Genomic DNA, 16,052 nt, shown 5'->3' with positions numbered 1-16,052 from the left:
ACCTCTAGTTAACTTAATTAGTAAAACTGGTTATGCATATATAAAATACTTGTATATAAATTTCTTTGCATCATTTTTCCAAAATCTCGTCTATTTGATGGCCTACAATAACTTCTTATCCTATTATGATTGCCCTAATAATACTGGCTTATATGTTGTATTTTATAGATGACCTTCCCAAATTATCTCTTGAAATTTTGATTGAGCTAAATTATCTAAACCAGAAATATATATTAGGGTTATAAATTTTTTTCAAGTTAAATTAAATATATACATTAATTCTTATATATGTTTTAAATTTATTTTGTTAGTTAAGTTAATTATATGTTTTATATCTTGTTTTATTTTATTTTCTCTTTAGGACTCCAAAATTAGTGGGACGACATTGACTTAGGGGCTTCTTAACTATCTTGCAACTTTATCTCCTTAACTATCATTCAAACTTTTAAAAAGTGCATATTTTGGTAGATGATTTTTTTGTTATATGTTGAACTAATAATTTATCAACCATATAAAAAATATTTTTTTTTTCAAATAAAAGACTATTTACAGTGAGAAAAACATATTAGTCACTGAATTAATTAATACTAGGTTAAGATCCGCGTCTTGCGCGTGATGAATATTATATAAATTATTTTTAAGTATTATATATTTTTTACATATTATGAAATAATAAAGATATATTGAATAATTAAAAATTTAGTAACTATTACGTATATAATTAAATTTTTACAAATACTTAAATAAATTTTATTAATCTAGACAAACACTTTTTATATTTTATATGTTATAAAATTAAGTTTAAATGATATTAACAAAGATATATAGTGCTTTTTAATATTGACATCTGTTAAAAAATATTTTATATTCATATTATTTTTGATCATTTGTATTTTTTTATAACAAATTTTTTAAATCAATGATAATAGTTTTAATAGTTTTAGTATTTATAATTTTAAAAACATTCAATGCAAAGTTTGAAATCTAAATATTAAGTTGTCACTTATTGTTCAAAATGTTTATCAAAAAAATTCAAAGCAAATTCGAAATTAAAATACTTATGTATTTTATATGGTATATAACTTATTTTTAAAAAATATTAATATACATATATAATATTTATTAAATGAGACTTTCTACTTATGTAATTTCGTAATCATTTGTGTCTTGTTATAACATAAATTTTAAATCATGGATCACAAAAATTTCAATGTGAGATTTTTAACAACTTTAGTCATTTATGTTCGTTTTTTTTAAATTCAAAATATAACATATACGAAAAAATCTAAATTTTTATTATATAGTTAATGTGGTTGTTTAATTTATTTTAATAAGTTATAATTTTTTAAAAATGATAGAAAATAGACTATTTTTTATCAAATCTTTATTATTCAAAATCATTAATTGTCATATATACTTTAGCCACATTAGGTAATTCCATGATTTTTATTTAAGGAAACAATGAAGAATATTTATGATTAATTTATTTATGATTAGTTTAATAAAAAACTTATTATATATTTATATGGACCAACATATTTTTTTAAGAATTCTAAGAATGATTGTGATGATGACATGTGGCTACAAAAATATGTTGTAATGATTCTCTTTTAATATATAGGGCATTACTAGACTAAACTAATAGTTAGCAAAAAAAAAAAGGGTCTGCATGTTTCTTTTACATGGAGGTATATGGACCGACGCCTACTAAAATCCGAAAAACAGTACGATAACAACTTAACAAGTATTACCGGATTTTATGATATGGTCTAATACATGGTTCCATCTTCCTCTAGCTAAGTATAACAACTTAGATTTTTGTAGGACTCGAATCTAGAATCGACGGATTTACACTTTGTCCCAAGTTTTTCCTCTCACGATCAGATTACCAATACTTAGTCATTTGTATTTTTCAGGAAATGATTTTAATAACATGTACGCATTAACGTGTAAAAGTATAACTTTGATATTTGCTGACGGCTAATGACAAAATGTAAAAAACGATTTCACACTTCACATTTTTGATGTACAGACACGATCAACATGGCAAAGTACACACCATACCAGAGAGTCAGTGGCCTTACGTAATGTAGCATTTTTTTTTGGTACTTCTTTTGAATTTGGTCAACCCACATATGTTTTTACAAAACAGCGAAAATAAATTAGTAAAAATCATTTTATGAAAATGAGAAGTATAATAAAATATGTGGCCGACCTCTTTTAACTTGATATGTCGTCACCTTAATATGCAACACAAACGCATTATCTTCTACTCACATGATCTTCTCCTATATCACACATTCATATGTTCTATCAACCAAATTTTCCCTCATCCATTCATAAATCTTGTGTTCTGAATATTATCACAAATGATTAAGTCCAATTAACTTATTTAAAATAATAATAATTTTGATCTTACTTAAGAAAATTGAATGAATATTAGTTATGTCACATATAAAGCCAGTCATCAATTTATGATTCATCTTGATGACATATATATATATATATATATATATATATATATAAAGATAAATATATTCTTCACTGATTATATTATTTCTCAAATCACGTAACACAATATAAAGATATAGATAAACAAGAACACTGAAGCCCTTTTACAAAAAAGAAAAAGAAAAAAGAACACCCACATTATCGGGTGGTTAATGCTTCATTGGGAAAAAAAGCACAATATCCAAGATATTCCAAAACATATAAATACTAAAATCTCACTCACTTATTATAAAATGTTTTTTTGCTCATATTAGACCAGCTGCAAAGCCACATTAATCACTCCAAAAATTTAACATTATTATGTTTACTATATATGGTATATATGACTATATAAATAAACCTCTTTTTGTAATCAGAAGATGTTGTAATTATCTGATCAACCATGAACCATTCCATACGACAGAGCCATGAGCAATATAGCAGCTTCCTTCTCATCTTGTGGGAACACTTGTTGATAAGCTGAGCTTTTGCTCAACAATATAGTCAAATCATCGAAGCAAAATTTGTTCGGCAAAACTGAGGATCCAGAGGAAGTTGTTGATTTGCTGATCTCTGAATCTCCGGCAACTATTGCGGCGTCATCCTCTTCTTCTTTCAACTTGCATTTTTTTGTCTTTGCCACCACCGGGGAAGAGAGATTGTATTTGTCACCTCCATTAAATCGTTTTCTCTTGTTTTGCAACTTCTTTTTCACCGGTAATTGTTGCAGCCTCGCCGCCACCACCTTTTGGTCGTCTCCCGCAGCTACGGCTGCAGCCATTGCGGCCCGCCTCGCCTTTCTTTGTCTTATGCCACACGCGTTGCAAAGAGACTAATAAAAAAGGTGAAAATAAATGTGTGAATTGTAGTTGATGAAACAATTGAAAACAAAATGCATTAGACTTGAATAAATCACATATCTAAGTCTTTTACAAACTGAATTAAGGTAATATATATTATATAAGATATATAGTATCAAGAAAAATCGAATTAATTTACCTTGGGACCTCGAGGCCCACTTCGCCAAAGAGGAGTCTTGGTGGTGTTACAATCCGAACAAACCCTAATCACACCGTTGTTATTACCATAACCATTCTCGTTGATGGTATTGCAGCGCTTCTCTGTGGTCGCTGCCGTATTCGTCCTGGTCGAGACTTTCTTGAGTTCTTCATCGTGATCTTCTTTGAAAGTAGTCTTATGATCTAAAGGATAGTGATCTTCTTTATTATTATTATCATTACTGTTAGTGTGATCAATTCGCTGTTTATTGTTGGTGATTGTTTTCTTGATCAACCGCATCTTTGGGGACATCAACCACTTGTCCGAGCCTGAGTTGAGTTTTGTCGGGTTTTGATGAGGAAAATCGGTTCGGTCATCGTGATAATCTTTTTTCCTTATCGTTAGTTTCAGTCTTCTCTCCTTCTTTGGCACCGTGTGATCGTAAGATGATGATGATCCACCGTTAAACATATTGGCCTGATATATATCAATGATCAAGGTTATTAACAAAAAATAATGATTATATAGCTTTACAAGAGTCCCCTTATGTGTTAACTGAAATTTATTTTGTGCATATTTTCTCAATACAAATTAAAAACCTAAAATCCTTTGTATGAATTCTACTTTTTTTTTTTTTTGTATGAATTCTACTTAGTCAGATATAATTTCAACAACTAAACGAAAAAGAAAAAATATCATTCAAGAAAAGCATTTATAGACACAATTAAGTTTGATAAGTAATTATAAACACCTATACATATGTGTTTGTATACCTTGAGGGGTTGAGATAGATGGAGATGATCAGCATGATAAGTATTGTTGTACGCAACATGATGATCTTCTTGAGAGTTGATCAAGAAAGGGAGGTAAGAGGATAGAGACGAAATGGATGATGAAGAATTAGAGGGAACTTGATGATTATGGTGATGATGCGGCTGCTGATTATGAAGAATAGACGAAGAGGATCCAAAAGGATACAAAAAGGGCTGTTCGTGATGGTTTTGATCTTCGTTTAGATCTATGGAGTAATGAAAATTTGAACCCATTGATGAGAAAGAGAGATGATAAAACACACAGAGAAAGAAAGTGATCTTAGATAGGGGATTGAGAGAGATGGTAGATGGCAAAAAGATTCCAAGTTATACTATGTTTGACCCCTTTTAAAGTCCATGAGATGAGACACGAGCCAACCACACATGGTTTCTTTTATACATATTATTCTTTTTTTAGACGAATTATACATATTATATATATGGCTTATGTGAGTCTAGAGTTACATTTGTTATGTCTGTATACATCAACTTGTACTGTTGTACAGTGAATTTTCGAACACATAGATAAATATACTGTTTTAAATTTCGACAACCGGACCAGTCCGATTGTACACCCACAACAAATGTTAGTCCAGGTTAGACTTAATATTGAATTTAATATAATATATATATATATATATATGTATTACAAATATGACAACAAGTAAAAAAAGCTACGTTGCATGGAAGCTTCATCGGACGTCCGCTTCCTGCTTCGGAATCGGAATCGGAACCTCGTGGAAACTTGCGGAATCTCGCTTCCAAAACGTTTCTAAAATATTCTCTTTAAAAACCTGTTGGAAGCTTATGATTCCGTTTTGGAATCACGCTTCCGTTCAAAAAAAAATACAATGTATATCAATAAAATATAAAACCATAGTTTTAATCTATATAAAATTAAAAAATTAATCGTAATGAATATTGAGTTATAAATATACAAATATCAAAAATAATACTATAAATTATCTTTATGCATTGAGATTTTTTATTAAAAATATAGCACATATTGAAACATATTGTGTCAATTAGTTATAAAGTATTAAAAATAATTAATATAATATTTTTGTAAACATAATTTATGTGTATTTTTACAGTTTTAATATAAAATCATTTCAAAATTATTATAAATAAATAAATGTTTTATTTCAAATTTAAATCATATAATTTTTAGTCCTATTTTTTAAAAAACATTTACATATATATATATATATATATTTATATATGGATATACGCTTCCAACACGTACCCGCTTCTTAATATTTTAAAAAATCTCGCTTCTGCACTTCTTTACGTTTCCGCTTCCACGTACCCGCTTCCGTTTCCATGTAACATAGAAAAAAAGAAAGAATAATAACATTAAGACAAAAAACAATAATAATATTAGTAATAATAACATAAATACGTAAATATTTATGTAACGATATTGGTCAATCCAATATGTTTTGTGATGTCCAATCCAAAGATGAAAAGGTTATGATCTTTTATATTATGTTTGTTAGTGTTAGACACTAGATAAAAGGTAATATTTGAACTGATTAATAGAAATCTCGTTATTAAACTGTGGAAGATTTTGTCCAAAAAAAGCTGTAGAGAATAGAAAATATATACTAGTCATAAGAAACTAGAAAATATATGTAATATTTGTATAATTAATTTAGAGGTTCACGTGAGTCCATGGCGCCCATACGAAACCAAACACATGAGACAAACTGTGTATGTGGATTGGTACTGGGTGACCCCATTCAGAACTAACCCTATCTGTAATTTTCTTACCCCACTAGGAGAGACAGAAAATTTTTAATTTTTTTTGTCAATGAGAAATTTTAAAATAAAAGCCTGCAGTTATATACATATTTGGAGAGTAAGAGACACACGATTCATGATAATAATTGAAACACATAATATCCTTTTACTTGTAGTCTTTTCAACTCTAGGGTTTCCTAGATGTCAAGATTCTATTACAGGAAAAAGTCAAAATTTGGATTTCTCATGATCTTTATACTTAAATAAATTGTATCAAAGAATCTCTAAGAAGGTTAGATATATAATCAGCTTGGTGATTTTTTTTTGTATCACAGACTTGTATTTTCGGTTGAAAAGCGAATTAGTTTTGTCTAGCATTCAAAGAAGAAAGTCAGTGGATCTACTTAATTAGACCCCTCCACCCCCTAGTACTACTAGACTACTGGCTAGTACCTAAAGTAATAGATTTTGTTGTAACGAGCCATTAATCTAGCATGACTTGCTAAATATCCAATATACTCAACATTGCTTATTTTGTTTTATTTAATTTACAGTTAATCAAAGTTGACTCAGTGGACACTGCATGCGATTCATCAATAATCTCTCCCGGAGGAGATATATTAGAAATATGATTTGAGAGAAGGGAAGTGAGGCAGGGGAGAGAGAAGAGATAGGTTTAGAGTGGTAAAGGAAGAAAAGATCCCCACCTTAGTGTTACCAAACTTATTCAGTTTTTTTTTTCTCATCAGATTTTGCAGATCAATGAGGACCCCCACAAACAAAGAGACAATCCGTTTTTTATTTTCAACTTTAAAAATCGGTCCATCAGTTTATATTTGTATAGATCAATTCCTTAGGCTAAATGATTAAAAAGAAAACAGTGATCTGCGACTATGTAGGTTTTTATGGAACGTGAATATGATCTCCCGTTGAACAAAAACTAAAGAATATGATCCACCACTATCTCTTTTTTACCAATAAATTCTGGGGTTTTGTCTGTATATCTTATCAGATCCGAAGTCAAGTATGCAATGGATCTATTACTTAGGTGTCCTAGATAGAAAAGATTTTTCAATATCATTATATAGCTAATCACTTACAATGATTTCCAAGGTCTAATTGATTGCCTTAGTTAGACCATAACCAAAGTTGTCTCCACATAAAAAAATCGATAACCTTATATCACCTTTAATTCTCATTTCATTTTAAAGAATGAAAGCTAGATATGAACTGGATATATTGATAAATATGTCTCGAAACATAAAGAAGACGCTAGACATTAAAGGGGACCAAGAAAATTGTTGATTAAAAGAGTATATAAAATATCTCAATATAAGATTACAAAAAAAAAAACTGAAAAACAAGAGACAATGAACGGCCAACATTCATAAAAGGTTCACACACAAGGATGAATTGCCGAGAGGTACTTTGTTCCTTCCTTCATATAGATCCCCTATTTTGTAAAATGGAAAGATGATAAGATAAAAATATCCATACGAAATGACCAAGAAGATCACACATGACAAGTTGTGAATTTATATCTAGATAATAAATTTAAGTTGTGAAAAAAAAAGACAAGTTGTGAATAAAGAGATTATTTATCCGAATCCAGAAGCATTGGGAAACATGGAGCATACGAATCTAACTCATCTAACAAAATTTATCGTCTCTTTTTCCAAATAAACATGATCTTATATTTGGAAAGTGGTCACATGTTTTTCTTTACCGACAAGTATTAAGAACATCTCCAAAACTTCAAATTTTTAAGTTGGAAAAACGTCAAATTTGAAGTTTGAAGATGTTTTTCTCCAAAATAACAACTTCAAACTTAACATCTAAAGTTTAATATTTTACACTATAGTCTTTCTTATTGATAAAAGTTAACAAAACTCATGCAATTTTTATTTAACAATAAAAAATATATAATAAAATTATTATACACTTTATTAAAAAGTAAGATAATACATTTTAATAACATATTACATGCATTTCGAAATAATATCTGAGTCTTTTTTTTTTTGCATATTAGAAGCTGAAAATTGTTAAAATCGTGTACTTTTGTTAGTTGATGTAAAAAATTTGTTTTCATATAATTTTATCTTTTTGTATTTTCACTTTATAATTTTTATTAAATGTGTATTGTAACATTGTTTTGTACAATATTTCGCTTTATTGTAATTAATATATTTGTATTTTGCATAAGGTAAAAAATTATAAGTTCTAAAATGATAATTATAAAAGTTAGTAAGATAATTTGAAAATAGATAATTAGATAAGGATTCAAAAGTAAGAAACTTTAAAATTTGAAGTTTTGAAGTTGTTTTTGAAGCATGAAAATTGAAGTTTTGAAGTTGCTTTTGGAGATGCTATAAATCAGATAGGCTAGCTCGAAAATAAAACCAAAGTAATCATTAACCATGTTTTTTTTAGTTTTACATAAAATAATATATATTTTAAAACTAATTTTAAAAATGAAAATATACATATAATGTCAAATCAAATAATTTATTATAATTTTGGAATTATTCCAACTTTTATATTTTATTTTCCAAAATACTACCAACTAACACTTCCATCAATGATGCAAACTGTGTATTCATAAAGTTTTCAAAGTTTAGGAATGAGAACTATTTGATTTAGAATTCATTATTACACTTGGAGGATCCTTAAACTTAAAAACTATGATATTTTGGATTTTTAACGTCACTAACTATAATCTTCATAACGAGGATAACATATGAATCATATATAATTTCTTTTGAAAAGATCTAGAGTTTTTAGAGCATCATTATCCAAAGTTTCTTAAGCCGGGGTTCTTAAGGGAATATAAGAAACTGTTTCTTATTTTTTAACAAAAAAAGTTAAGAAATTGTTTTTTAAAGTACTATTTTAAGAAACAGTTGTTTGTATTCTCTTAAGAATCTCGTCCAAAACCCTGGATAATGATGCTTTTAGCTAAAATATCCACTGTATAATTATCCGTACAAATATGTATTTAATTGGCGAGGTCTTGAAAATGTCCTCTTAGTCTTTCAGCTTCTTTTTTTTTTTTTTAACTCCGTGGAAAAACTTTGTCATGCACTTGGATTTTGAATCATCATTCATCACTATCAACTCTTGGCAATCTGTTTTGAAATGTTGAACTATTGAATGCTACGACATATTTACTTCATAACTCAGGTGAGTGCTTTGATTTCTGAGTTTACAGGAAACATAAACCCTTGGTTTCTGGTTTCTAGTAGTGGATCTCTTCATATAAGTCTTTCTATATTCAACCAAAACGACTAAATAGTGTATTCTGTGAGTGTATCCTAAAGTCAAGAACTATCAATCAGACAAATATTTTACAAGCATAAAGCTTGTGTAGATGGAAGATCTTGTTGGGCGTTAGTCCTTTTATTTTCAGCTTTCCCATCATGTAGGTTTTCTTTTCAAAAACATGCATGTTAAAATCGTATAATATATGTTGGCTCTTAAAGTTATATTTCTGATACATTAGTTTTATCTTAACCGGGCAAGCTAGGTTCATATACCGGTTATTACATTGACAAATCACTCATTGGTTAAGGACAGAGCCGTGCTCATCCCTTGTAAAATAGGGCCCCATTTATATATATTATATACAATGCAATAGTTAGGGTTATAAATGTTACATAAATGTATATCTAGAGTTTGATTGGTTATAGATCCTTTTCGCTATATTTTAATTTGGATTTTAGAGTTTAATTATAAACAGAATCATGATATCTACCAGTTTTGTTTTTTTTTTTAAATTTCTTTGTAAAGATACAAAAATCTTATATGAAGATATCATTTGAGAAGAAAAAAATGCCTTAGGTGTTGTCAAAAGAAAAAAATTGCCTGAGGCCCCCAAAAACGTTAAGGTTGGCCGTTTAATCTAAAAAGATTGATAACTAATAGAATTCCAGGTCGGTTTCATCTGGTGCACTGTGCACATCAAATAAGCCCTAACTAGATCTACGTCCGCACAACCGTGCGGATAATTATTTTAACTTTTATACACATACATATTGCTTTAAATGATTAGGAATATATAATTTTAACATTACATTTTAAACACACAATAATTTAATAGTTTACATGCAGTAACTTAATTTATTATTTTAAATTGTTGGTGGTATTTTTCTTATTAACCTCAAGTTATATTAATGGAAAAATAACGTTTAATTTAACACTAACTTAGATATTTCATCGAGGGTCTACTTGTATTTTAGATTGTGGCTGTACATATATGTTAACCTATATTGTAGATTTTGGCCATACATATATGTTATATCGAAATATTTGTATGATTTAAATATTTGACTCACTAACCTATACTAAGTCTAATTCATAAAACGTTTGTTTCATTTAAATTATTGAACCAAAAATTCTAGTGTTTGTCTTTATTTTTGTCATTTTAAATCTGCATTTTTCTACACTATTTATGTTTTATTGACATTTATTTTGTTGTCTATTGGTGATATCGATTTTTATCTTTTGGTTATATTACTTCAAAACTCTTGGATTATTTGCAATGAGTTTTCGGTGTTAATATTTTTTTTGCAATCTTTCATCTATGATACATCACATTATATAATTAACATTTACACCTACCATTACATTTGTTATGAACAGATTGAAAATAAATATATTTACATGAAATGTTTTTCAATCATTCATCAGTCATTTAAGTTAATGATATAACTTAGTACAATACATATTGCACTTTGAAAAATGCGCAAGATAAAAACAAAAATAATTGCATTAATGAATAATACATAAACTTGGTTTATATATAAATAAGAATGATTATATTTATGTTCACAAAGTATTCATATACTCCTATTATTAAAATATAAAGTAAACCGATCACTATATTTAATAACGCAAATCAAGTATACTCTCAAAATAGCATTTGTAAACCGATTGTTGTAGTACAAAATTTTAAATTGAAAATCATATCTGTTAGGGATCCAAGTAGTTTTAACTGAATTTTTTTATATTAAATTAATATCATAAATTTAATACAAAATTGTACATGAGTTTAATTATAATTACAAATTTAAGTAGATATTAAAAGATTTGTTTTTGTGAAAAATAAAACATATATTATATTTTAGACTAATCCGATTAAAAATAAATATTTGTAGGGTTTGTTTTAGTGAAAAATGAAAAATATATTTATATATTAAATAAATTCAAAATTAATTAAATTATTAAAATGAAATGTTTGTTTGAGTGAAAAGAATAAATTTATATCATAAAAAGATATGAAAAGATTTTATTCAGATGTAAATTTAGAGAAAATAAAGGAATATCTATTTGATTAGTTGGTTTTAAAATAATTTAAATAATTCAAATATTTATATAAAATTCATTTAAAAACTTTCTAAGGAGTGGTCCAAATAAAAAATCACACATAAAATGAGTCATGATTTATGTTTTAAAAGATAAGATTAATTGCATCCACCGGAACACATTTTTGTGGAAATAGTCAATTTGTAAACAGTTTTAACATAAAGGATCACTCACGTATATATATATATTTTTTATTTATTTATTTATTTATTTATTTATTTATTTATGCATATAACAAAAGATCGAGATCCCAGAAAATAAACGATAGAGAGATGGGTTACGTATGCGGCATATGGATCACAATCTCCAAGGAAGTAAACACTTCTGGAAGCAACAAGACAGAGATGTGTGTATTATGAATCATGTCAACTTTAAGTGTCAGCACATATGGAGCTATGTCCAACACAATGTACTTTTCATGACTCGTCTTTTTTTTGTTTCTTCCCAATAAAATTTCCCCAAAGGGACCATTGATCTTCTCTCTCTCTCATCTTCGTTGCCGTATCCTCTGTCTTGTGACAGATTGATTTGTGTAATGTTAAACTTTCTCCCTCGGGATCAAATGATTCGTTTATTATCACGGATTGATTATTAGGACTTCATTATATTACATCATATGACTAGATAAAAAAAGGATATCTACATATGTTGAGATACATGGCGACAGTAATTAAATCAAGTGGTAAACGGTTTCAACAAATCAGTTTTACAAAGAAGCACTACAAGTTTTTCAAACTTTGTTAACCTGATTTATATGACTGTTTCACAGTTAAATATATTGCTGATCCATTAGTATTTTTAATCGCTATCTATTGTATTACCAACATATCTTTGGTAAAACAATACCAATTATCTTACTGCTATATATTCTTGTTCTCATCCGCCTATTTCTGTTTGAAACTATCAATATTCTTTTTGTACTGTATCATAAACAAAACAAAAGAGAATAAAGAGAGCCTCAAAATAGGAGAGTGGTATAGAAGAGAATTCTTCATTAACCTAAATGTAGTAAAAGAGAATGGCAGAAGTGATAGGTATTAAATTTCATGAAAGTAAAAATGCCTACTGGTACCCATGATTTTGACTGGGTTCTCCAACTTCTCATTAAGTTTGCGAGTTTCATAAAATTCATCATGCTCAATAAAGCACAATGTTTATCAGGCCCAGAAGGTCGAAAGGGATTTGAAGGCAGATTAGTTCTACTTTCCAGCCCAATCATATTTGAATAGACCAAGACCAGAAGTCAAAACCAGTTAGTTTTACCAACAAAAAACAAGAAGCACAATCTGTTACCAACCTACAGTACTGCATATGAGTATGCACTTTCCTTTGATCTCTACCATAATTACACAAGATGACTATGTGGTATATGTTCAAGTATTGTTTTCGAACATGTTTTAGAGGTTTGTTTCAATTTTTATTTCAAATTTCTACGGATAGTTAGGTTTGTTTTCTTGAATGAAAAATCAAATAAAATTAAGGGAATCTGCTTTCTTACGAACTTAGTTTAAAAAAAATTAAAGAGTCAAAGAAAAAGAGAGATGTATGTTATGATTACGAAAGGAAATTAAAGAGATGTGTCGTATCTTCTTATCCTTAACAAGAAAGCGATAAGATAATAAAGATATACGTGGAGTTCATTAATAACAGACGACCAACTAACATATACATCTCATTCACAATCACATCACATCTACACTAACAACGACAACTGGTTTGTTTCCTTCAGTTATCAATCATGTTTGTATCATGCGATCTTCAAATTTCAAAGATTATTGTAAGTTGAAGAAATATATGATCGCTGCATAATTAGTTTTCCATAGGTAATTGACTCTTTCAATTCCTTCCATTTTCAACTATTTTGCATGCACTCTTATCCATCTAGATGACTTTGACGGTTAAGAAACCGATATCAATATGTCCGCGAACGAAATGTAATCACCCTGACGCCAAACAAATTGCTTTGGGCTTCAGTTATTTTCAACCTTTCACATTTGTTGTAATTTAAGAACTATTTTCAGGTTTAAATACGTTTAGACAGACTTTTGAAAGAATATGTATGGCATCTTATCTTCTTAACTATTATTGTTGTAAATTGAATTGGGCGTAGACCAAACCATTTGGATCATCAACCTCATAAACCTACAACTAAGGTAGGAGAATTTCCTTTAACAAAAAAGGTTGAAGGGAATTTTTTACAACAATAATAGACCATATGGATGGAAGTGGACATCTTTATGTAAGTAATGAAATTTATTAGATTACAAGAGAAAGTCATTACTTTCATTATAATAAAATTATTCATGTATGACCCTGAAGACTTTTCCTAATGGTAGATGTGGCTTTGGAAGTTGGAAAACGACAGATGTATAGAAAATTAGTCCTACTAATTTCGCAACCAAATAAAAAACTAGTGTATATGAATCTTTTTAGAGAGAGAGAGAGAGAGAGAGAGAGAGAGAGAGAGAGAGAGAGAGAGAGAGAGAGAGAGAGAGAGAGAGAGAGAGAGAGAGAGAGAGAGAGAGAGAGAGAGAGGCTTGTCATATTTTTCTGAATAATAGTAATACAAAGGATTTAGACTAACAAAATAGACATTTTCTATAAAACTATAAACCAAATTATCTGAGAAATTTGAAACCCGATTTTGTCATCTCATATATGTATTATGTATTACTATCTCTATAATATTATTTGAGAAATCACTTTCTTACGTGTTGCCCTCACGTTAACTCTCATGATGGTTTATTATATTGATATCCTTAATGAATTGAATTTATTATTATAATCATCATTAATTATATTTTATTTTTATATACATTCATTTTATAACTACATTATTATCAAAAAGGAATTTCATATAAAAGGCAATATGTATAAATATTTTCTTTTTTATTTTTTGGTTTTATTAAAAAATTATTTTAACCATATTTTATCAAAAACATAATTTATATAAAAAATAAATATTTTTAATATTAAAAATAAAAAAAATATTAAAATTGAAACATGTGATTTAATAAAAATGATTTTTTTTTATTTTATATAAATTCAAATTTTATAAACTTTTTCATTATATTTTTAAATTCATGTTAGTTAAATTAGTTATATTAGAATGTTAAAAATCAAATATCTCATAACTTAATAAAAAGGAAACTTTGTGATTATATATTTTGATAATTATACATTTTTTGTTTCTACAAAAATCATCCTCACAATTTTATGCAATTATGTTTCTTGCACTATAAAATTCTTAATCCTAATACTACTTGAATGCCTCTAAAATATATAAATAAACAACTGATTCTCCTAAATCTAAACTATCAAACTCTGAACATAAATTTAAACTATCAGTCTATCATCCATCATTCATAGAAAATGTTGCTTATTCATAAAAAAAATATTCTTTTCTTTGTAGGAAAGCAACTTTCGTGGTAAAAAAATATTCTTTTTTAGATACATGCAAGATCAAAGTAAATATCTTGGGGTTTTGGAAAAAAATATCTTAAATGGGTTGTTTCTATAAATTGAGATGATTTTGATTGGTGGTGATATGATTTCGTCATATTTTCAACTTCTGCTAATCCTATAATTATGCAAATTCAAAATTTCATCTTTTAATTCTATATAACTTTTAACTTATTTTTCATTATTTCATAAGGAAACCGTATTGATGCAACAATTGACAATAATCTTTTACAACAGTGATTTTAGAATTTTAGAAAAAATTATCATGGCCAGATTAAATATATTGCAAAAACAAATTATAACACCACAACTAAAAACTTATAAATAAAACTTTAATTAAATAACATAAAAATATAAACAAAAAAAAACTAAAACTAAAACTAATAAAATATTACTCAAATTATTATATTTTAGTCATTAAAAATATTAATGTCCGTGCATGGGCGCGCATGTGAGTCACCTAGTTATATAGATAAAAATGGTGTAACCAATGAACATTCTGTAAGACCCATACAATAACAATATTTTCTTGAGATATTCGAGTGAATCGAGCGGAAATCTAGATTGATATGTAGGCCTTCAACTCTTAAGTAAGTATACACCTGATTACCAAAAAAAAAAAAAGTAAGTATACACCTGATTACATTTAATGTCTGATTAATTACGACTATTCATTAGACAAAATCATTTTACTGCAGCGTGCAGCCATATAATTAAACATAAATAAACTAGCGTATAACTAGGTACTTGTTAATTTGGGTGATATATTGTTCTAATTACTTCAACTTCAAAAATAGGTTGCTAAAAAAATACTTGGCTTGAAAATCGAACTTGACACTAAACTTATTTTTTTGAAACACCTCGACACTTAAACTAATCTTTTAAACTATATAATTTTTACATACCCAATAACAACTAACCAGATTTGAACATTGCACGCTTTATAAGCAAGCAAAATAATATATTCAAATTTGAACATTGTACGCATGATAAGCAAGCAAAACATCATTGTAGAAATGAAACCAAATATGACATTGTATGAACTACAAGCAACAAAAAGGATATTCACATAAAAAGATCTATTAAAACGGAGAAACAACTCATGTAAAAAGAGGTATTGGTTATAAATTTAAAATATACCTAATGGGTTAGGTAACTTTAGGTGCGCGTGGTGTGGTGCAGTCC

General features: G+C 27.9%; 1 protein-coding gene and 1 long non-coding RNA gene across 2 annotated transcripts; one reads left to right on the top strand and one right to left on the bottom strand.

Moving 5' to 3' along the window:
• Positions 1–2,535: 2,535 nt before the first annotated feature.
• LOC106389433 (GATA transcription factor 21-like) lies at positions 2,536–4,665 on the bottom strand. Its single transcript, XM_013829683.3, has 3 exons — positions 4,263–4,665; positions 3,490–3,966; positions 2,536–3,322 (listed from the first exon to the last, which is right to left on the bottom strand). Exons 1-3 carry the CDS (start codon positions 4,533–4,535, stop codon positions 2,888–2,890), a joined length of 1,185 nt encoding a protein of 394 aa, XP_013685137.2. The 5' UTR covers positions 4,536–4,665; the 3' UTR covers positions 2,536–2,887.
• A 3,453-nt stretch (positions 4,666–8,118) lies between these two features.
• On the top strand, positions 8,119–11,991 carry LOC125583654. Its single transcript, XR_007320695.1, has 2 exons — positions 8,119–9,224; positions 11,647–11,991. It is a non-coding gene; the product is annotated as an uncharacterized LOC125583654 (long non-coding RNA).
• Positions 11,992–16,052: the final 4,061 nt, after the last annotated feature.

Source organism: Brassica napus, chromosome A2, assembly GCF_020379485.1.
Source record: "Brassica napus cultivar Da-Ae chromosome A2, Da-Ae, whole genome shotgun sequence".
Lineage (NCBI taxonomy): Eukaryota > Viridiplantae > Streptophyta > Magnoliopsida > Brassicales > Brassicaceae > Brassica > Brassica napus.
Note: the sequence above shows the minus strand (reverse complement) of the source record. Positions and strands in the feature narration are given on the sequence as shown.